The sequence below is a fragment of the Vanellus vanellus genome, assembly GCF_965231255.1.
Source record: "Vanellus vanellus genome assembly, chromosome: 2".
NCBI lineage: Eukaryota > Metazoa > Chordata > Aves > Charadriiformes > Charadriidae > Vanellus > Vanellus vanellus.
Window position 1 is genome coordinate 61215124 of NC_138906.1, and position 22855 is coordinate 61237978.

At 41.6% G+C, this 22855-nt stretch overlaps 1 protein-coding gene across 1 annotated transcript; it reads left to right on the forward strand.

The window, feature by feature from the left end:
• Positions 1–20549: 20549 nt before the first annotated feature.
• On the forward strand, positions 20550–21413 carry LOC309668690 (putative G-protein coupled receptor 141; the record flags this gene model as incomplete). The annotated part of the gene is made up of 1 exon (XM_082479165.1): positions 20550–21413. One exon carries the CDS (start codon positions 20550–20552, stop codon positions 21411–21413), a length of 864 nt encoding a protein of 287 aa, XP_082335291.1.
• Between the last annotated feature and the right edge of the window lie 1442 nt (positions 21414–22855).

Sequence of the window (22855 nt, forward strand, 5' to 3'; positions counted from 1 at the left end):
CATTATGAAAATGTCTCTAACAACAAAAATTACACATTGTTACTGAAATGAACATTGTAAGTTCAAACAAAAGCATATATTTTTATTTGCGGAATTGTTCCATTTAAAAAAAGTATTTAACAGTGGTGAATTTTATTTAGATCATTCAGACAGCAGTTGTCCTCTCTTAAAAGGTCAAATATTCTAGGTCTCCAAGTTAACAATGACTTTTTTTCTCCTATGTTGATTTTGTACAATTCTCAGGTTTATATCTAATTACTCACAGTATCTTTAGCTTCAAATCCATTCTATAAATTTAGTACCCTGTACTAGTAGAAGAAATTAAAATGTTAATGTTTGGATTGGAGGGATCGAAAAAGCTAATAAATCTGGTGTAGCTAAAAAGCTTATTATATCTCAGAGAGGCATTGTGAGTTGCTATCTCAGAAGACAGAATTGAATTCCACTTAAAAAGAGCAAAAATTCAACAAAATAATTCTGTTAAAGACATTCAGGCTTTCGTAGCTCAGCTGCTTTACACCTATCCCCCCAAAAGAGTATAAATCTCTGGCTGCTGTAACCCAAGACAGCAATGGCTAATTTATCTTTTTTTTCTATTTACCATCTGCATAAGGTCACATTCTTTCATCTAGAGGCAGTGGAATAATACTTTAATATTTGGCAAATTAGAGGTTATCAGGTGGTTGATTTCCAGCGACAGTCTGTCCTCATGATACTGTTGAAGTCCACCTTTTCATACTTCAGGTTCTTTCCATTCCTTTGTACTTTACCTTCAACATATCTTGCTCATCAGACAGCAATCAAATAAAAATTAGTTGATTTTGCTGTACCTGTACAATCTTACTGCTATTCTTGTTGCTTTTGGTCCCACCAAAGATGGTTTCTTTGTAGATTACTTTATAGATGGTTACTTTTATCTTCTATAGTCTTTCTCTCTTCCTTCTTGCTTCAAGCTCCTCTATATCTCTCTGGAGGCCTGATCATGAGAAAGTATTTTCAGGTCAGAGTCTAAGTCATGCTATATAACACCGCAAGTTGGAAATCACTGCAGTTCATAACACAAGTGAGATGCGGGGGTGCTCTCATGGCCTACCCTTGGCAAATAGCCTGAATCACAACAGCTGTTAAGGTAGAACTGTGAGTACTAGCAGCGTGTGCGGATCTGAGAGAAAACTGTCTGAGAAGGTGTTTGCCCCAAAAGGATCATGATAAAGGGGAAGATGACCTCCAGGCAGATTCAACAGCAGTCGGGGAACTACAGAGACTTTCATAACATGGAAGGATTCAACTTGAATGTGTAGTTCACCAGTGGTTAATTAAGAAAGCAATAAACTGCTCTGATCCAGATTTGGTTTAGAACTACATGAACAAATCAGTTTTTTCTTTGTGGTAGCAGAGAAGATTGAAAATGGCACAACATTTTTGTTTCCGCCTATATGCTATACATCATTGGTGGAAGCAAATACCTAGCATGTGTTCTGTAGGCATTGCATACCTTTCTAACACTATATTATGACACTTCTATTGTAATAAAGTTGCTAACAAACAAAATTACTATGTGCTGAAAAAGTTAAGCAAGTCCTTCCTGTAAATATGCATATAAATGAAAAGCATTTTGTATCTGAATTGGGCTAGAAATTCAAAAAATAAAACATGTTTCCAAACAGTACTTCGTGACCATCCTGCTTAACCAATCTTGTTCATGTATGTGTTAAAATCACAAGTTGTTTAATTTTTGTAAAAATGTACACATTCTCAATACCCTGCACCATAGCATCACAAAAAAATACGAGATAATGTTTTTTATTTTTTTCAAATAAAAATTGATGCTAATGATGTTAATCCTAACTCAGGATAATAATGAACAGAATTAGGGGGTCGTAATTCCATGCGTTAAGTTGGGGATACTATACAGCACCAAGTCATGCTTTTTATGGGACTGTCTGTGCAAGCTTTACAGCTGCCACTCATCTTGCTTTGTGAAAGTCAGTGCCTGGCAGAGAAAATCTACCTCTGCCCTGAGAGAATGAAGTCTCGGTTAACACCGGCAGGAATTGCCCTGCCAGGTGGTGATAGCAGTGATGCTTCCAGCAAGGGTGCCGACAGGGCTTGCAGGGAGGACCAGTTGCTGCTCCCTCTGGCCTCCCCCTGCTTTGCCCCTCATCGGCTTCTTGCTCTCTCCCACCCTCCCTGCTCGCTTCTCCCAGGAGGGCTGTGGAGAGGTGGAGGTGTTGCCAGGCAATGCCACAGAGGGAGAAGAGCGTGAATAACTCCTGACAACAAAAGTGTAGACAAGGACAGAGCAGTATCCAAACTGTAGCCAAGATGGCTCCTGTGACTGGGGATGGCAGGGGCAGTGAAGAAGAACTGCTGATGCGCAGGAGATGATCTACAGAAGAAGGGGGAATTTCCAGGTACCATCATCTGCTTGGTCAGAGATAGAGATTAGATATTTTGCATAATACCTGCATACGATTTTCTGTCATTTTGCAAAGTAACTGGAAGTCATTTTGAGAAATGGCTGATGATTTTAGTCATTTTACAGAATGACTGGTTTCACAGTATGACTGTAGCATACGTCAGAAATTGGTGCAAAAGCATTTGTACATTAAAGGAGGGAGTTGAATCAGATTTCTCTACTTGCTAAGTAATCATTCTTGAAGATGCCTCAGGACTTTGAAGTTAAATTTAGAGAAGAACTACACAAAAAGTACAAGAAATGCTCCAAGTACATGATCCCAAAGGCAGAGTATTGTGCAACTGTTGCTGAAATAAAGAAAGCAAAACAGAATCCCAATTAAAAATCAAGACACGAATACTATCTACTTACAAAGTAAGTATGCAGAATTTACTCTTTCTGGTTTTTTAACTCTAACTGTATACTCCACTGCTTTCCTCACACAGCATTATTGCTAATAAACTGCTTGCTATTCCCCTTATTTCAGATATTAAATTCTACAATGTGGAGACACTGAGAATCTGATTAAGAGCAGGCAGATGAAAGAGGAATCACCCACATATTATGTGAGCATGGAGGATACTTATGATATCATCAAAAATGCACATATGGCTACTGGCCATGGTGGCCATGACCATGTCATGAAAACACTTGTTGTCTAAGTATGCAAACATCACCAGAGATGCTGTTGAGCACTTCAAATCCTTCTGTGTAGTGTGCTGAGAAAAAAGAAGGCACCACTTGGAACTGTTTGCTGTCTGGTCTGTTCTGAACAAGGAGCACTTAGCGTGGGGACTTATCAACCAATGTATCAATGTATTGACTTTATCAATATGCAGTCCATGTGTCTAGGCAGCTTGAAGTGGATAATGGTGTACCGAGACCACATCACCAAAATTTTTGTTCTCCATCCACTTAGGTCAAAAAAAGCAGTTGAGGTGACTCTACAGATTCTTGACATCTTTCTCACTTTTGGAAGCCCTGTTGTATTGCAGGGTCATGATGGAACAGAATTCATTATTCAAGTCATGCAAGAACTAAAGTATTTGTGGCCTCAGCTCAGCTTGGTGCATGGAAAACCAGGACACACTCAAAGCTAAGAACTAGCAGAGCGTACAAACAGCAATATTAAAGAGACACTCATGGAGTGGATGGCAGACAGTAATTCATAGGACTGGTCTATGGGAATATGCTTTGTGCAGCATGCGAAGAATTCAGCTCACCACTCAGGAATAAACTGTGCACCATACTCAGCTCTGTTTGAACAGATTGCAGGTGTGGGCTCACCTCAACCTCTCTTCCATCAGGTGCCATCAACTGCCTAATGACTGAGGAGGACCTGGTCTCTGTGCTGACCTCCCTTGCTACATCACCTGTCCCCACAGCCCATGCACCTCCAGAGGGCTCCACCAGTAGTGCCTCTAAAGCTGAGGCTGCAACAGAGCCTGCACCTGGGTCTCCACCAGATGAAATTCAACCATAACTTTAGAAGCCTTCACCCACACAGACTGTACACACACATAGCTTTTTGTCACCAGAGTCCATGGCCAGTGGACAACCACTAGTTACCCCAGACTCCGAAACTGACCTCTGTTTTCACCAGCGGGACGATGGAGCATGGACAGACCAGGCTGGCCAGGTAGAACAACGTGGGCTGACATCTGAGACGAGAAGGCATGGCCAAGTCAACATGCAGCTAGCTACTATGGAGACAATGTGACTGTCCCCAAGATGGACCAGCAAGCAAGGCGACTGAAATGTTACAGGGTAAAATGGAAGCATCAACAGCCCTTGTCACTATGGTCTCAATTGTGAAAATAATTGTGAGCTCAGTGGGAAAAAATGCTGCTTTATGTCTTCTACTCAACCTTACATTTTGAGCTTACATTGCTTTTAAGGAATTTACATGTTCAAATTAATGTATCAAGTTATTTTTCAAAAATTAACTTAAAAAGTGAGAAATGATAGTTCACTAATTTACCAGTCTGTATGTCTGGAGAAGAGGAAGGGGTGAGGGAAGAAAGCTATTGTTTCCTTTGGTGGAAACTGGAACAACCTCAGCCTACAAACACTAAATCCCCCTTCCTCCCTGTCAATGATTACTGTTCCATGATAATACATAATCATGTTTATGTCACCCTGCCATGGTGAAGGAATTAGAAACTGATATACTTTGGGTTTGTATTGACTTTATTAGAAATGTCTGTTACTGCATGAATTTAATTTCATTAGGAAGCGGAGTTAATTGGCGTAGCTGTTTCTCATTACTAATGTAACCTATATATATGCACAGTGTCGTTAGCTCTGCTGTTATCTCCCCTCTATGCAATCTTCTGATAAATAAAGAGGCAATTTACTGTAGCACTGCTCTGGTTTTCAAGAATATGCTCTTTTCAGGGCTGCTGAGCGGATATTGCACACTTTCATGCATTTTACTACGTCTAAACAATAATCAACCTGCAAACTCAGTCACAAATAAAATAACAAAAAATAATCACTCGTAGAGTTCTCATTCTGTGCACCGCTAACAGCAGACAGCAAACCCAAGCTTATGCCTCTTTCCCTGAGCAGTATTAATGTTCAGTCGATTCAGCAATTTGAAAGGCTGAACCTTCTCAGGTGTTTTAGGAGAGATGGAGCTCTCTGTAATGCAGCAGTGAGGTGTGGAGGATAAACAAGGCTGGCAAACACCACCAGCAAACTTTTCACCCCAATGAATGGGAAGTGCAGGAAGCAGCAAAATTACAAGAACAGATGAAAAACGCGGCAAAGTGAAATTAGACAGTAAGCAGTTAGTTCATAGACAAATAAGTAAAGCCAAGCTGTGAGACAAAAATGAATCTGCAAGAAAAATCTCAGCTGTTCTGTGGCTAAATACCCCAAGCTGGTCACTCATGGGCATATTTAACTATACAAGGGACTCACAGAAAAGTGGTAACAGAGGGATATGGAAAAATACAGCATGTAAAATACATCACCATAACAACACCTTTTACCAAAGTGTGTAGGAGTGTGGAACCACTGCGGTTACTGGTGAAGTGTAAATGAAAAAAATAATAATTATGTTGGACCAAAGTGGTTTAATGCATTTTAATGTCAAGGAGTATTTCTGTTATAACAGAAAACCCCTGAGCTGTTAAAATATTAGCAAGGACAAAATCTTATTCTGCAGGTCAGAATGTGTGTAAGCACAAATGGTAATTTAGATTTGTGTTACTAAATGTTCCACATTAATAAATGCTGCAAGTTAGTTACTATAATTAGTAACCAGATTTAGTAACTTGAACTTTCACAAAGCTGTGAACATGAAGTAAAGATGTGGAAGGGAAGTTCACCTCTGCGGTATGAAGATGAGTTAAAATCACAGAATCACAGGAAAAAATAGATTGTAAGACATCTCTCAAGGTCATCCAGTCCTATCCCCTGCTCAAAGCGCGGCTAAATTCAAAGTTAGATGAGGTTGCCCAGGATTGCATCTAGCTGTGTTTTGAAAATCTTTAAGGACAGAGAATCCAAACGCCTTCTCTGTGCTCCCGGCCCACAGCTGCACCACTCTCAAATCATCATTAACACCCTCGTAAGGTTTCTGCTGGTCCAGTCCCCGAGTCTGCTGAGGTCCCTCTGAATGGCAGTCCTCCCCTTCAGCGTATTACTGCTCCTCCCCATTTGGTGGTCTCCACAAAGCTCTGCCCTGTTACGCAGGCGGTGGTGAGGATGTTGAAGGCTGTCAGATTCAGCATAGGAGCTTTGCTCCTCACTGACCACCGCGTGTTCCTGCCAGCTCCTCTTCAGTGGACTTTCAGTCCTTTGTTGGACTCTCACGCCTGAAGTCCTCACTCACCTGATATGCCCCCTCTGACGGCAGCTGACACCTTTACAACTCACCCCGCTCTGCCCCTGCCTTCCTCTACAAAGAGCAAAAAGGATTTTTTGCTACTAGAGACAGATGCTTTTGGGAAAATATTAAGTAAGCATGGTCCTTATGACTTAGGTAAGTGTGGTCCATTCAGATGAAAATTGCACCCTAGAAAGATTTTTTTTTTTTTTTTCTGGAGTAACCCATATTCCAGAAAAGCTTTCTGGACATACTTTTTTTTTTTTTTTTTTTTTTTTAAGATTTTTCCAAACAAAAGTTTTCAGTTTGAAAAGATTCGTGTTTTTTTACATTTCCAGAATATTTCAACTGTTTGCTTCAAAACTGCATTTTTCGTTTCTCTGCTGGGTCTGGCTGGGATGGAGTTAATTTTCATCGTAGCAGCCTGTATGGGGGGCTGTGTTTTAGATTAGTGACCAAAACAGTGTTGATGATAACACACCGGTGCTTTAGCTCTTGCTGAGCCATGCTTCCATAGTGACAAAGCCCTCTCTGTTTTTCATTCTGCCCCTCTAGCCAGGAGCCTGAGGCTGGGCAAGAGGTGGGGTGGAGATGCAGCTAGGACAGCTGACCAGAACCCACCGAAGGGATATTCCGTACCATATAACAATGACACTGGGGGGGCGACACATGCGGATTTTTTCCAAATTAGCCGTATTCGGAGACTGTTTGGGCGTCTATCTGCTGGGCGTGAGTGATGGTTGCTTTTGCACCACTTAATAATTTTTTTTTTCCTTTTTCTTTCCCCCTTCACTTATTAAACTGTCTTTACCTTGACCCACAAATTTTCTTCTCTCTTGTGCCTTTCCAGTTCTCTCCTCCATCCGTCTGGGGGGACTGAGTGAGCAATTGGATGGGGGCTTAGCCACCAGCCAGGGTCAACTCACCACACTTCCAGATTCAAGTCACATTTTAAAAGAAGAAGTTAAAAGACTGCAAAAATCTTCAAACGGCTGTTTTGGATTGCACCAAGGGGATTTAGTTTAGAAAATAAATACTGGATTTTGATACCACCTTATTTTTATTCAAATTGTTAAATTTGAACAAGCAAAGCAAAAAATCCCCCCCCCCCCCCCAAAAATCCTCAAACAGGAAAAACCTGTGTTATTTATTCATTTTAAAATCAGGAGGATTTTCAAGTATCAGGAGGATCTAACAAGCAACTTTTAAATCAATTTATTTTTAGCTTCTCAAAGATAACAGCTGATTGATACTGGCTAACAGTGGTTTGAAAGTCATGCCTAAAACCATGCTTAGTGGAAAAGAAAAAGAAACAAGATAATTAATTGCCTCTTTCACTGTCCTCCTGTGAACTGAGAACATAATCCCTGGATTTATTTTTGAGTTTACAGCTTCTGATGCAAAAGAACTTAACTTCAAATTTTTTGGATGAATTGAGCCTTCAGCTTTACAGATAAACAGAATGTTTTTAAAGATGCTTATTTCTATTAAACTTATTTCCACTATTTTGTACATTGAAAATGTACAATTGAAACACATAAATCTATGTACCTTTGAAACAAGTAGGTAAGCTCCCTGCCTGATTTTCATTTGCACTTTGGATCAAATTATTAATCATATTTAAGGCAGCCTTTTCTCTCTCAGATTAAATAAAATAAATCTCCAAAGAGGTCAGGATTTGCTTCAAGGAAAAGTATGACCTCTTGAACAGAAAATCTTCCCCCTGAGCTTGTTTCTCATAGTGAATAAATAGCTGCTGAAAGGATGTTACATGTGGTTGGAGCAGGTCAATGAGTGTGGTACTTGGACCATGGAAAATCTCCTCATGCAACTGTGTGTGGCTGCAATTATCCTGGAAGTAAAACACTTTGGGAAACAAATCCGTAGCGTGGGCCAGTGAAAACCATGGGGGAAAACCATCACCCTTGGAAGGCAGCTGTAGGATGCTAAGACCAGTACCACCTTGTATATGAACTTTTATATGAACAGCGGAGGGACCTCCCAGTGAGAAATAAATTGTGGTGATAAGGCAGTGAAACGCCTGTGCTGGTTTGGTTGTTTTTGGTTTTTTTTTTTGGCTTCTGTTTATCTTAAAGGTATACAGGAAACAAATCTAAAAGCATTGTTATTTATAAAACCTGAGTTGTCTTGAGCCAGTCGCATCATCCTCTGTGAAGTGAGATCACTTATTTTCTCACAGGTATTTAAAATGGGAGTTGAGCGAGGATTTCAGGCTCTTTCAGTTATTTCATGGTCCAGATGACTGATTTTCCCTACAGAAGGATTTTTACCCTCTGAGGTCCTGGAGGTCTGTACAAGCAGCTGTCTGACAACACCATCACTGTGCAATAGGAGATTAGTTTGGCAAGTTTGCAAGGACGTTAGTAGCCCACCAGCTATGATTAAAGAAACATCAGCTTCTCCTTTTAATTCTTGCCAGAATGTATATCTACCCCCTGGATGAAGCTCCATATGAGTACTACCACAGAAGTCTTCTCAGACTTGCAGCAGTCCGGCGTGGGTGCTGTCAAATCCTGTCTCCTGCTGTACAAGGGTATGAAAGAGGCAAAGTTCTCCTTTCTTTTATTTGCTTCACTGAGGAACAGCAACCTCACTTTTCCTAGCCATACTATTAAACTTTTTTTTGATTTATCTTTTTTAACTTGATGACTGTTTCTCAGCTGTCTTATACAATGCTAAGAACTTTTCTACACCCTATTTCTAGGCCTACCATTCCCCTCAATCTCTAAGCATCTCGGGGCCTTGATCCCTCCTGTTGGGCTCAAGAGCTATGGTGTTTCTGGTATTCTGTCCTCTCCATCCACAGGCCTTGGTCTTTCGCTCTGCTCTTCGGGAAAGGAGTGCGTCACTAGCAAGTGTTATATTTGTGCTGGATTGCATGGATTTAAGGCTCTTTGTGGATTTGGGGATGCTCCCCTACCAAATTTTTGGATGAAGAGCAGCAGGTTCTTAATCTCGTCGCCACCATGTTTGCTAAGAGACTTTCAAGCCAGAAGCAGAGACTGGAGAGGCTTGTTGGAGCACAGCAACACTGGCCACCCAGTAAACCCTGCACACTCCCATGGGAAATGGACAAAAAGCACCAGCAGCAGAGCTGCATCCACCCCCAAAGGGAGGTAACTCCTGAATCCTAAAGACCCCCTTCTGCTTTTAGAGGTGGCCCTCTCCTATCTTTCTGAAGCCAAGACTGATTACCTACAGTGGGACAATATTTGTAACGGAGGGGTTTGGTCACTGATCTTGACTCCCTCTCTCCACGTCTCCTCTCTTCAGTTGGCAACTGATGCATTAAAATATTCAAGCTTCAAGCTTGTGACATTCTGTACTTATTTGAGTTTCAGTCATCCAAAAATGATCAGTAGTTGAGTACAAGATTTTATGACGTAACCTCGTGTTGCACGTACAGAAATAATTTCCTCCCTGTGTCTTCTGCATTAACAAAGGCTTCACCCATCCTTCACTTCTAAGAACTGCTGGCGGTTGAAAGAAAAGCAATTAAGTTAATCACTTCATTTTAAATGTTCCCCTTCATCCCGTTCTATTGTTCTACAATCTATTTTTGCTACAATGGAAAGATAAGTCCAACAGGACTCTGCTAAACGGTTCATTTGAAACCTATCACATATTTCATTTTCATAGAGTTAGCTTAAAGTATGTTAATTAGCTGCATGGCCCATCTATGCTTTAGGGTAGAGATGTTCTTACAATTACAGTAATTGCTCAAATCCTTGAACTGAGAAAACAAAGAAACAGTGAAAGCTATTGAATTAATCGATGTAGACAGTTTGATGGTGCTTAGGATCGTGATCATTTTAGTATGAGAGCGTTTTGATTGGTTGTACATATTGTCTTTGCCATGTGTTGAGACTATGGGGTATAAACAGACATACGGCATGGTGTTCATTTTATTTCATTCCTGCAAACAGCATGTATAATGGAAGCACGGCGATTTCCCAATTAGCAAAAAGGCAACAGAAATTACATTGTTATTTCATCTTCCAAATGCTGAATGTGGCTGAATTATTTAGTAATATGTACAATATATATAATTTTAAAGATATTATCCGATATAGTGAGCAAAAAGTCTTTCTGAGTTGCTTTGGGACATGCTGTCAAGTAATGGTTCCTCATATTTCAGCAAATAGCAAACATGGGCAAGACCTAAATAAGCATAGAGTCTGCTTTATTCATTTAAATGTCTTTCCTCTTAAAGGCCATTTTTTTGTTTCCTGTAGAGAAATACCCTTCTGTAAGGAAGCTGTGGCCACTACTTATCGTTATCATAGAACTAGAAGGAGCAGAAGTGCCCACCTGGATATAAGTCAGAGCAGCTGGGGTAATCACTGTTGTCATTTAAGAGGTCTGCAACCTCTTTCTGAAAGGAGGAACAACTGGCTGCTTTGGACCCAAAAGAAACCCAAGGCCTGGAGACAGTGTAGTCACAGAGACCGCAGTAGAGGTGCTATTTTTCTGGGTAAATTTGTCAGTCTTTTGTTAAACCATTGAGTTTCCAGATCTGACGATGCCAGTGACATTTGTGATCGGAATATAAACTGACAGCTCTGCCCTGAGAAGTGTATGGGTCTGCTGGAACTGCTGGTCTTACCACGGGTGATGGACTGGCCAGCACACAGGTTCATTCCTGGTTGCTACTGGTATCGCTGAAGAAGTCAACAGAACCTTTTCCAAGGCAGGGCAGAGAGAAGGTATACTTTAAATACATGATGAGCATCTCTTTTTAAATGCCTTCAGATCCCTTCTTGTCTGCACAACGCTTTGCTTCCGAAACCACTTCTATCGTAGAGTTTTGCAGAACTGCTTTTTTCTCTGTTGTATTTTCTTCTGAAAATGGTGCCCATGCTGTGGACAACACACTCTGAGGGTGAAAGAGTCAGTTTTTGTAAATACAGGACTTAGGCCACTGCACAAATGGCCTCAGCTTTGGAGTTTGCTTGTGGATTTACCCCACTGCAAGTTTTCCAAACCTTGGCCCTGTCTTTTCTTCCAGGCACTTGAAGGAAGGAGCTTCAAGGGTGGAATCCACTAGCTGAAATATCCAAATTTCAAACTCATTCTTGCTTCTCTAGGCATCTTTGGAAATCCCGCAGGAAATTAAATCGGAAAAGGCTGGTAGCCTGCAGCATAGGTTTTGTATTAAAATCTCTATCTAGTGATAGGAACTAAAAAATCTTCTAGTTTTGCAACCAATCCAGTTTCCATCACTGAGAACAGCATGAAATATTAGCACTATCTATTGGAGATGCTCTAGGTCTTCTGTTTCATACTGATATTTCATTTCTTTTCTATCTCAAAATTCACACTATTGATATTGATTCCTCCCCCCCCCGTAAGGATAAATGCTAATCCATTTTTTTCTGATTTGCTTGTGGCTTTGGGTTCTGGAGAGCTGATAGCTGATACTTCAAGTTCTCAATAGTTCAAAATCCTCTTGTCATTGTTTTTCTAGTGGATGTGCTTTTTGGGATGTGAGTTTTGACGAAACTGGGTGACAGGCCTCTAGACACCAGAATCATCAAATTATAAACTAATTTCCTGACAAATGCAAACATTTGTTGATTTTCAGAGTCCTAGTCCCTGTCTTCTAGTGTGCTCTCTCCAACTCCATCCAGAACATGACATTGCCTTTCTTCCAGAAAAATGAGAAACCTTCTGCAGTAAAGGTAAGGCTCATTTTTGTGGGAGACGGTCACAAGCACACAGTTGCACAGTGTCTGGGAGCTCAAGATCAATGAGAATCTGGAAAAACAACCCAAAACCAAAAAACAAAACCAACCTTCCCACCCCACCTTGAAAGCACCACCTGTGCGTTTTGGGCACCCTCCGTGCTTCTTGTAACTCATGGAAAACTGCTATCAGTGCTTTCCTGCATAAGTTAATCAGTTAATGTGTTATCTTTCCAATAGCTTTTTAGTTTAATTAACATTAAGCCTTGCCTAACTCTGTGCCAACCAAACATTTGTTGCAGGGGCCAAATTCCTGCAGAGGCCTGTTGATTCTGCATATTAGTATCAGCAAAGAAGAATTTGGGCTCTGTGGCTGTGACTGCATTTATCAGGAAGAATGACACAAGAAATGGAGTAAAGCAGCATTGTGTGGGGCTATCCCTAGAAACACAGACTTCTGAGAAAGGCTGTGGGACTGAAAACAAAGGGAACTAAGTTTGACAAGGAGGATGGGTGGCAGTGCATTCAAGCAGAAAGGAAAGCATTTGGGACCAGGGAAAGGTTATGCTCTCGATGCCAGATCCTTGGCTCACATGTGGTTCTCTGCAGCTGTTCCTGAGTACAATGGCACTTTAAAGACAGCATTATCAATTTTCTGGAATAACCTAAAGCAGCAACAACTTTAATTGCCTCCACAGGTTTTGGAGGGCGACTAGACCAAATAGTAGGACATAACTATTTCATAAATCTTCTAACTTACTACTAAACTTCTATGTACTAGAACAGGAGAATAATGACGAGTTCCTGAACTTATAATAATAAATCTCATCTCCTTGCAGCAAACCCAAGAAACAACAATTTTGTTTCAAAAGGCAAGTCATAGCCTGCCTGTGATATACTCTGCCAAATTCCTCCACAGAAATCCATGATATATTGCTTCCACTTATATAAAGTCCATCTTCTGTTCCTCTGTTCTGTTCCTCCACCTTCTGTTCCTCTAAGAAGGTGACACGGCTGACAGCCCAGCTGAAGTGCCTCTACACAAGTGCACACAGCATAGACAACAAACAGAAGGAGCTGGAAGCCACCCTGCTGCTGGAAAGCTGCAACCTAGTTGCCATTAGTGAAACCTGGTGGGACGAATCCCATGACTGGAGTGCAGCTACTGACAGCTACAGGCTGTTCAGAAGGGACAGGCGAGGAAGGAGGGGTTTAGGCATTGCCCTCTACATCAAGAAATGGATACAGTGTGACGAGCTGTCTCTGAAGAATGACCATGAGTCATGAGTTTGAAAGCTTATGGGTAAGAATAAGAGACCAAGGCAACAAAGGGAACCTTGTGGTTGCTGTCTAGTACAGGCTGCCTGATCAAGGGGAGCCTATTGATGAAGCCTTCTTATTCCAGCTACAGGAAGCATCACACTCGCAGGCTCTTGCCCTGGTGGGGGACTTCAGCCACCCTGACATCTGCTGGAAAAGTAGCACGGTAGGTTGTAGGCAACCCAGGAGACTTCTGGAGTTCATCTAAGATCATTTCTTAAGCTAGGTAATTGACAGCCCCACGAGAGGGGATGGGATACTGGACCTGATGGTCACCAACACAAGTGAACTAATTGGTGATGTCAAGATTGGAGACAGCCTGGGCTGCACTGGTGCAGTTTGCAGTCCTGAGGGATATGTGTCAGGGGAAGAGTAAAGTCAGGACCCTGAATTTTAGGAAAGCAAACTTCCAGCTTTTTCAAAGACTTAGTCAACAGGAGCCCCTGGGAAACTGCCTTCAGAGGCAAGGGGGCAGAACAGAGCTGGCAGATCTTTAAGGCTGCTTTCCTTACAGCGTAAGAGCTTGTGATCTCCAAGTGTAAGAAATCAGCAAAGAAGGGCAAAAGACCGGCATGGCTGAGTCAAGACCTGCTGGTTAAACTAAACTAAAGGGCAAGAAAGAGATGCACAGGCAGTGGAAGCAGGGACAGGTATCCTGGGAAGAGTACAGGGATGCTGTCTGATTGTGTAAAGATGGGGTCAGGAAGGCCAAGGTGCAGCTGGAGCTGAACTTGGCAATGGATGCAAAGAATAATAATAAGGTCTTCTACAGGTATTTCAACCAGAAAAGGAAGGTCAAAGAAAGCATACTCCCCCAATGAGCAAGACTGGCAAACTGGTAACAAGGGATGAGGAGAAAGCTGAGGTATCCAACAACTTTTTTGCCTCGGTCTTCACTGGCAACCTCTCTCCCCACACCTCTGGAGTGGATGGACTGCAAGGCAGGGACTGGGGGAGCAAAGTCCCTCCCACTGTAACATAAGATCAAGTTTGTGACCACCTGAGGGACCTGAACATACAGAAGAAGTCTATGGGACCCGACGAGATGCATCCCAGAGTCCTGGGGGAACTGGCTGATGTAATTGCCAAGCCACTCTCCATGGTCTTTGAAAATTCATGGCAGTCAGGTGAAGTACCCAATGACTAGAAAAAGGGAAATATTGCACCTATTTTTAAAAAGGGTAGAAAGGAGGACCCTGGAACTACCAACCTGTCAGCCTTACCTCTGTGCCTGGGAAGTTATCACAGAATCACTGAATGGTCATGGAACAGATCCTCCTTGAAGCTATGCTAAGGCACATGGAGGACAGGGGAGTGATTTGAGACAACCAGCATGGCTTCACCAAGGGCAAGTCCCGCCTGACCAACCTAGTGGTCTTCTATGATGAAGTGATTATATCAGCGCACAAGGGAAGAGCTATGGATGTTATCTATCTGGACTTCTGTAAGGTCTTTGACACAGTCCCCTACAACATCCTTCCCTCTAAATTGGAGAGGTACGGATTTGATGGCTGGTCTGTTCAGTGGATGAGGAATTGGTTGGATGGTTGCATCCAGAGGGTAGTGGTCAGCAGCTCAATGTCCAGATGGAGATTGGTGACAAGTGGTGTCGCTCAGGAGTCCATATTGGGACCAGTATCAATATCTACATCAATAACATAGACAAGAGGATCGAGTGCACCCTCAGCAAGTTTGCTGCTGACACCAAGCTGAGTCATGTGGTTGACACACCTGAGGGACAGGATGCCATCCAATGGGACCTGGACAGGCTTGAGAAGTGAGGCTGTGTAAACCTCATGAGGTTCAACAGGGCCAAATGCAGGGTCCTGCACCTGGGTTGGGGTAGCCCCCGGTATCAATACGGGCTGGGGGATGAAGGGTTTGAGAGCAGCCCTGAAGAGAAGGACTTGGGAGTACTGGTGAATGAAAAGATGGACATGAGCCGGCAATGTACACTCGCAACCCAGAAAGCCAACCCTATCCTGGGCTGCATCAAAAGCAGCGTGGCCAGCAGGTCAAGGGAGGTGATTCTGCCCCTTTGCTCCGCTCTGGTGAGACCCCACCTGGAGTACTGTGTCCAGCTCTGGGGCCCTCAGCACAGGAAAAACATGGACCAGTTGGAGCAGGTCTAGAGGAGGGCCACAAAAATGATCAGAGGGCTGGAGCATCTCTCCTATGAGGACAAGCTGAGGGAGCTCGGGTTGTTCAGCCTGGAGAAGAGAAGGGTCTGGGAAGACCTTATTGCTGCCTTCCAGTACTTAAAGGAGGCGTACAGGAAAGGGGGACAAAATTTTTAGCAGGACCTGTTGCAATAGGAGAAGGAGTAATGGCTTTAAACTAAAAGAGGTGAGATTTAAACTAGATAAAAGGAAGAAATTTTTTACAATGAGGGTGGTGAAACACTGGCACAGGTTGCCCAGAGAGGTGGTAGATGCCCCATCCCTGGAAACATTCAAGGTCAGATTGGATGGAGCCCTGAACAACCTGATCTAGTTGAAGATGTCCCTGCTTATTGCAGGGGGGGTGGACTAGCTGACCTTTAAAGATTCTTTCCAACCCAAACTATTCTATGATTCTAAAGCATAGGGTCTCCTTTTGGGGCATATTACATAGCTATAACTGAGGCAGCTATATATTATTATTTCTAATAAAGAGAGAAGCTAGACAGCTTCTTCCACGTGACAAACAAAGCCTGAGAAACCTCTCAGCAAATCTGCAACCAAATAAGTAGAAGTTTAGTCCAAGAATCTCAAATCTCCTGCTAACCTTTTTGACCATTTACTGGCTGAAGTTATTAAATTCTTCATGCTGTATGGCTGGGTGGGATTGGCAAATTAAAGGGATTATTCTGCAGGTTCTCTAACCATGGAGTATTATTTGCTCACTTTTCAGTACCTGTGACTCATGTCTAATAGAGTGGGAGTGAAACAGCAAGAACTGTGATTGCATTTGCAATCACAGAAAAAGCAGTATGTTAAAATATAACGCAGGTATTCCCTATCTTACTGGTGTTTATCACTCTGGCCTATATGTAACTCATTTCTTTTAAGTAACTAGCAATGGAGGGTTTAATATTAATAAATAATTTAAATCTATCGAGCTCATATGTGAAAGCTTGGTTGCTTTTACACTGACCAATAAACTGTTTCCTTAGAAAATGACACAAAAAGCAGAGGAAATTGTGCAGAACTGAAATTAAACCAAGAACTTAAAGTTTTGCTGTGGTTCCAGCCCCTGCTTAAAGGAACTCTGCTACACCCATGCATAGGGACAGTCAGTGACACTTCCACAGAGACTCATCCCAACTCTGAACATCCAACAGGCCTTGTTCCTCTTCTCTCAACTATTGCTGCTTCTCCTGTTTCATTTTCTCTTCCTAACAATGTAAACCTTCACCTTTCTTCTTTGTCTTCTGTTATCCCCAATGTTGAAACAGACATGCCCAGTCCTTTCCTTCCTTAAAACCTATTGTAATGCTAGTCTTGACCTGGATCTCTGATGTGTATATATGCATTTCTCTTTCAACCTTTATTCTCACCACGGGTCAAGGCAAACTATGTGCTGACAAAGTAAGAAGCAAAAGCAAGATCTGAAAGTTCATTTGAACAGGCTGATGTGACTCAATTTCCTTTTGTATTTAAGTGAGAAATTAACCTAAAACTTAAGACCTAGATTACAGAGTTGAATTGAGTGTTTTTTAATTTTTTTTTTAACAGATGAACGTGAAGAGGAAAGGCTACTACACTAAGCAACTTCAACATACAACCTTCAACGAATATTTTGAGGACAAAGCGACTCAGAGGTATGAAGCATCAATCGAGAAGCTCTGTTTCTTACCCCCAGCAGTTTTGGGGCCAACCAATGGTGCTTTCCAAAAGGTGACAAGAGAATTGTCTTTGCAACACCTTTGCAGGGTTTTTTTGGCATCACTTTACACCCAAAGAGCTCAGACTGGACTCAGCAAAGTAATAGAGTGTGCAAAACTCTTGATCTCATAGACTGCTTCGGCTCTGTCTGGAGTGCTGGCTGTCACATAGCATCCATTTCAGGAATGCAATTTCTTCCTGTCTCTTCTGCATTATTACTTGGTGGTTCAAACTTTGTGGATCACTTCAGGTCCTGTGAACAGAGCACAAGGCTGCAGGCATTTCCCTGCTTTACCCAGAGGCTGTGGATGTAGTTACGTGATCACTCTAACCCATCGAAACCATCGGTGTCTGACACCCAGGCTGTTCCCTACCTTCCTGTGCGTAATCAGCAGAACCAGCTGATCATTTTGCCATCCAAACACCATTGCTACCATGCCAGGCAGCAGGCTGTCCTTATGTGGGATTAAGTGATGCTGGAAACACACCTGGTGAGTACCATTATTCACATAGATGTTTTTCTTCTATGCTCTGTCTGCTGCAGCAATTGCACATTTCTCTTACCCTAAGCCCATGAGTACATGCAGTCTCCAAAATGGTCTTTTCCTCCTGTTCTGAATCCTGGTCTAGATGAGATGGTAACTGCTCTCTCAAAGCTTTCAGAGTTTCTCCTGAGAATGTCTCGCAGGCAGCTGTCTCCAGGTTCTTGCTCACCCTCACAACCCTTTCTGTTTCTCTCCCTGACTTTTAGCGCCCTTAGTTTTTTGAGTCTTTGTATTTGTTTACTTCTAATAGTTCTCTTTCACATCTTGTTCTTCATAATGACTGGACTTAATAATAGGAGAGAAGCCTCTCAGAGGGAATCATCCTCACATCTACAGCAGAGGATGACTGCACGATGGCAGGAGCAATGCTAGGTCAGCCCTGCTGCACATTGGTTTTATGTTATTGGTCACAAAACCTTGTGTGTTGCCCTTTCATGTTTGAGTACTGTTAACTCTGGCTGCGGTCTAGAACTCTAATTGAAAAATAAACAGACATAACACTTTTCTGTTTAATTTACAGTTAAGAGACTGCTTTTTAATGTCTCCAGAAGAGCCCTGACTCAATGCTTTCCTCTTTTTAGAGAGCTACCTTATACTAATGATATGGTTTGGGGTCAGCATTCATGCTTGCAGTTCAGGCATAATCTTCAAGCGCCACTGGTCTCTGCATGTCTTTTTTTAACAGCAGAAACTCTTAAGTCTCTTTTCATGTATGTCTGAAGCTTATTTTGCTTATAATATTCAAACAGTGAGTAATCTCTGAGTTCCTGAAGATCTAATAGCATGTTAGAGTGAAATCTTTTGTTAACTCTGCTAAACACTTTGTTATTCTGGCACATTTAGCTTAATTATTAAGCATAAAACAAGTTCAGGGGAAAAGTGCATTTATAATGAAAAATCCTCTGCTCGGCTGCGTATTTCTTCACTTGATCGGTGGCAGTTCTTACCTGCTCAGTAGCAAAACCTAATAACTTGTAGTGGTTATACAGCTCAGGGAATCATTGCCCATATGAGTTTCAAGACTGACCAAATTGTGGGCAGAAGTAGTCCTGACGCGTGGGTCTGTCCTACGTGTCCAAGCACAACGATGGCCTCTGACAGCTCAGCAGCTTTTCAGCGGTTCTCTCTGCATGAAAAAAAAAAATATTAAATGTTGAACGTATGCGATTGCTATCACAGTGAAGCAAAGAAAAAAGGCTTGTGCCTTCCTGTATGTGGGCTGAGAAAACCCTCAACTGTTCTCAGTCAAACAGTAACACCAAGGGCTCTTTTTTCACATTGGTTATATATGTCATATGCTATGGATGCATGAAATGTCAAAGAAGGGGGAAGTCACAAAAACAAAGATTACAAGGTAAAATTTAAGTATTTTATTTCTATAAATAGTGAAAAAAAACATAATCTATTTCTGAGTAATGTAAAATGTTGGCATCTAGGCTGTAATCATGCTGTTTATAAAAACAAAAGGATTCTACCTTCTTAAAACCGGTTTGAAATATTAACAGTGTACATTAGAAAATTAATTTGTGTCAAGAGCAGAAAGTCATCTTCCTAAAGCTTGTAAAACTTTTCTTATAGCAAATTTTCTGAGAAAGCACATTTCTCATGTTAGTCTCAGGAATACTAGGCAGATATAAAATTTTAACCATTTAAATGCTTCTAAGATCATGCATTTTAAAAGGGAGCGAACAGAAAGGTTTATATCAGTCTTGGACACAACACTGCAGTGGCCTTCTAAAGATGCTTTGCCTGATGCTTCGTAAATACGGTATTTCTCTGTAAATGTTTTGCAGTTGCAGTCTGTCATTTTACAGATGAGTGCAACAGAATGAAGAATCGCTGATTACAAGAAGTTTGCTGATTTCAAACTTCAAAGGAATCAGAGGGAGAAGACGCTGCTTTTTTAAGAGACCGTTTTTCAGCTCTTGCTTTGTTCTTTTGAAACTCTTTGTAAGGTAAGGACAGATTTCACTAGCAAAGTATGCGTGTACCCTGCATGCTGTCCCCATATACTCATAGAGGAAACTGTGTGCAAGCCCAAACGACTGAACAGTCCATGTTTTGCCTTAAGTATAAATAAGAATGCAGCTGTATGTGGCTGTGTTCAAGTGCCAATAGGATTATATATTTCAGAATGTTGTTCCTAAATTAATTTTTAGCTTTTCTTCACTTTTTATAGTAGAGTAGCTCAGGTGAAATTCTGTAGCAAAAAGACTTGGAGGTGAAGCAAGAAGAAATTGAATTTTCATCTGCAGATCTTTATTTTTCACTGTGCTGTGTGCATCTAGAAACTGAAACTATTGCTGCCTTATGGGTCTCCTGCACCCATCCAGTAAGACACTAAAAAGGTGGCTCAGGTGTCTTCATCAAGTGTCCACAAATTATAGGTACACCCTCTTCATTTTTCAGTATTTTTTTTCCCACCTTCAATTTCAGCTTTGTAGCATGATTGCAGATTAAACTTGTATAATTTACAAACAGACAGTGTATTGGCTATTTCAAATGGCTGAATCTAGAGGCAAATAATTGAAAAAAAATCCTAGAATGTAGTTTATTAAATTAAAAGCTCATTCATAATTACATAAAACATGGTTTTAACACAGAGGAGTGGGTTATTGCTGTCATATACAGTATGACAACAGTTATGAGGTTGTATACTACACAGGATAACACCATTTCCAACACAATTCAGTAAAATGTCTCTTCACGAATCTGTGACGTTCCATAGTTAACAATAAAGGAAGCAACAAATAAAATTAGTTTATTTTTTAAATTCCCATTTTTCATTTTCAGTAGCCTTCAAAAGAGGAGCTTAGAAGGATGCCTAGCAGCAGTGTAACCCAGCAGAACCATTCCTCCAACGAGACGTTTCCAGACACTTCAGAGAGACTCCGCACCGTTCTCATAGCCCTGTACATCATCAACCTGGTTGGCGGCACCCTTGGGGTCATCATGATGTCCCATCAGTTGTTTCAAAGGAGATCACAATCTGTGATGACCACTATCATCATCAGCCTCATGGTGCTGCACACCTTTATGCTACTCAGCATTCCCTTCCGCCTCAGCTATTACATTTTACGGGAATGGAAATTTGGGAGGTTCGCATGCAAGCTAGCAAGTGCCATCATCTACCTCCACATGTATACCACCTTCGCATTTTATGTGGCTATCATCATCATACGCCTCTTGCGACTCGAGTTTAGGAAGTGCTATACCATGACCTGGGTGGTTGCTGTCTGGATGGTGGGAGCGCTGGTGGTCACACCCGTTCTTCTCTCGTACTATGGCACCTCTAAGTCATACCACTCCTCCGAATGCTTTCAGTTCCACAAGGAGATACAGGAGGTGCCCATGGTGGTCGTAAACTACTGCTTGGTTGGGATTTTGGTGGCAGTTTGTGCTGTGCTCACCGTAATACAGTTGTCTGTCATGTATAGACTGGCTGTGAAATACTGGCCTGACATCAACTCCCATGTGGAATTCAGGGCCCAGGCAAAGAGTTTCTTCTTCATCTTGGTAACATTAGTGTGCTTTATGCCTCATCATGTATTCAGAGTATATTACATCCAAAACTGCCACCTGGATAAAGACCATAAACTACTCCCTTACAACGAAATTTTTTTAGCTTTAACAACAATGTGCTGCTTGGATATGTTGTGCTTCATAGCAGGAATAGCCCACTGAACAATGGACTGCCAGGAAATCCAGCTGCAGTGTGTCAATACTGGCTTTTGGCAGAAATAAAACTGTGTCAGGACTTTGCTGAGATAGAGAGACTGCTGAGTTTTTGGCATGGCTGTGTAGGTCTGTAGCATTATTTGCCTTTTGCAGACCAGTAAGATCCATTTTTCAGAAGCTACTCTTTTTTATCTTCTCTCCTGAAGGCAGTCTTTGACCTAAGAGTCATGCCCTGAAGCTTCATCAAGATTTTCATCAGCTGTCCCTCTCTATCAGTTACAGCACGAGTATCCTTTCCTTTCTGTTTTTTCCTCAAAGTGTCTCAGTGACTACAACCCACTGGGGCCAATAAGTTGTCCACTCTGAAGGTCTAACAACTAGTTCTGGTGATTGTGATACTGAAGGGAAGATAAGAAAGAAAGAAATTCCTTTACATGATTTTTGTACTAGTGATTTTAGATAGCAAGGACATAAACTCTATTCAAATAAAAAGTATTCAAGGCATGAAACAGGGTATGAATGAAATATTGTGGTAGCATATTTCAGCAGAATCCTTCTTTTCTTCCCTTAGATGAAGTGTATATTAAATTAAATTATATGAAAACACTTATAATTCTCACAATTTCATCTTTACTTGTTTCATTCCGAAACCACAAACAGCTCACTGAATTGTGGTAATTACACATTTAGAGTGAGTGAGAGCAGAACAGGCCACAGGTTTCAAAACTTCTGTCTTACGACACTCTCCTGTCAGGACTGGATGTGTGGCTGTTATCCTTTAGGTCCATTGTAGCCAGAGAAATACAAGTTACTGTGGTCCCATAAATGGATCTGGAATTCAAATTGAGGGGTCTGGTTCTTTACTGAAGGATCAGCCGCTCTCCAGGAGAGGGAAATATTTTATCAGCCTTCAAAAAACCTTTGATGTCTGGTCAGTTTTGGTTGCCTGTTGATTTATTATCAGATGCCATATTTTTTCCATTTGCACATGTAACAAAGCAAAACTAGAACAAACTAACTGAACTGTGTTTAATCAGCTCATCTATGTGTATACAAACTTGTGCTGGAATGTATATTTTCTCCATTAGATGAATTATATTCTTTGGGAACCACATCCGCTCTGGGAATCTCTGTTTTATCTTCATTATGCAAAAGGGTTTTTTTCATGATTGTATTCTGCCTGTTCTGCTCAGTGCAGAGGTCTCTAACCCTTCTGCCTGAGACCCCACTGTCATTTGCTGTATTCCAACAGCTGGAGGCCAGATTTCTCCCACCCCAGACTCCCAGGAGCCACACAAGTGTAGGCTTCCTCTTTCATAGCCACGTAAGTTGCCGTAATTTTTAGTCTGGCAATCTTTGCTACAGAAGTGCTATGATCCCTGGATTCAAACAGGTCAAAACTTGATTTGGGAGGGTTAAAAAGTTCCATCTATGAAGTAATGCTAGTG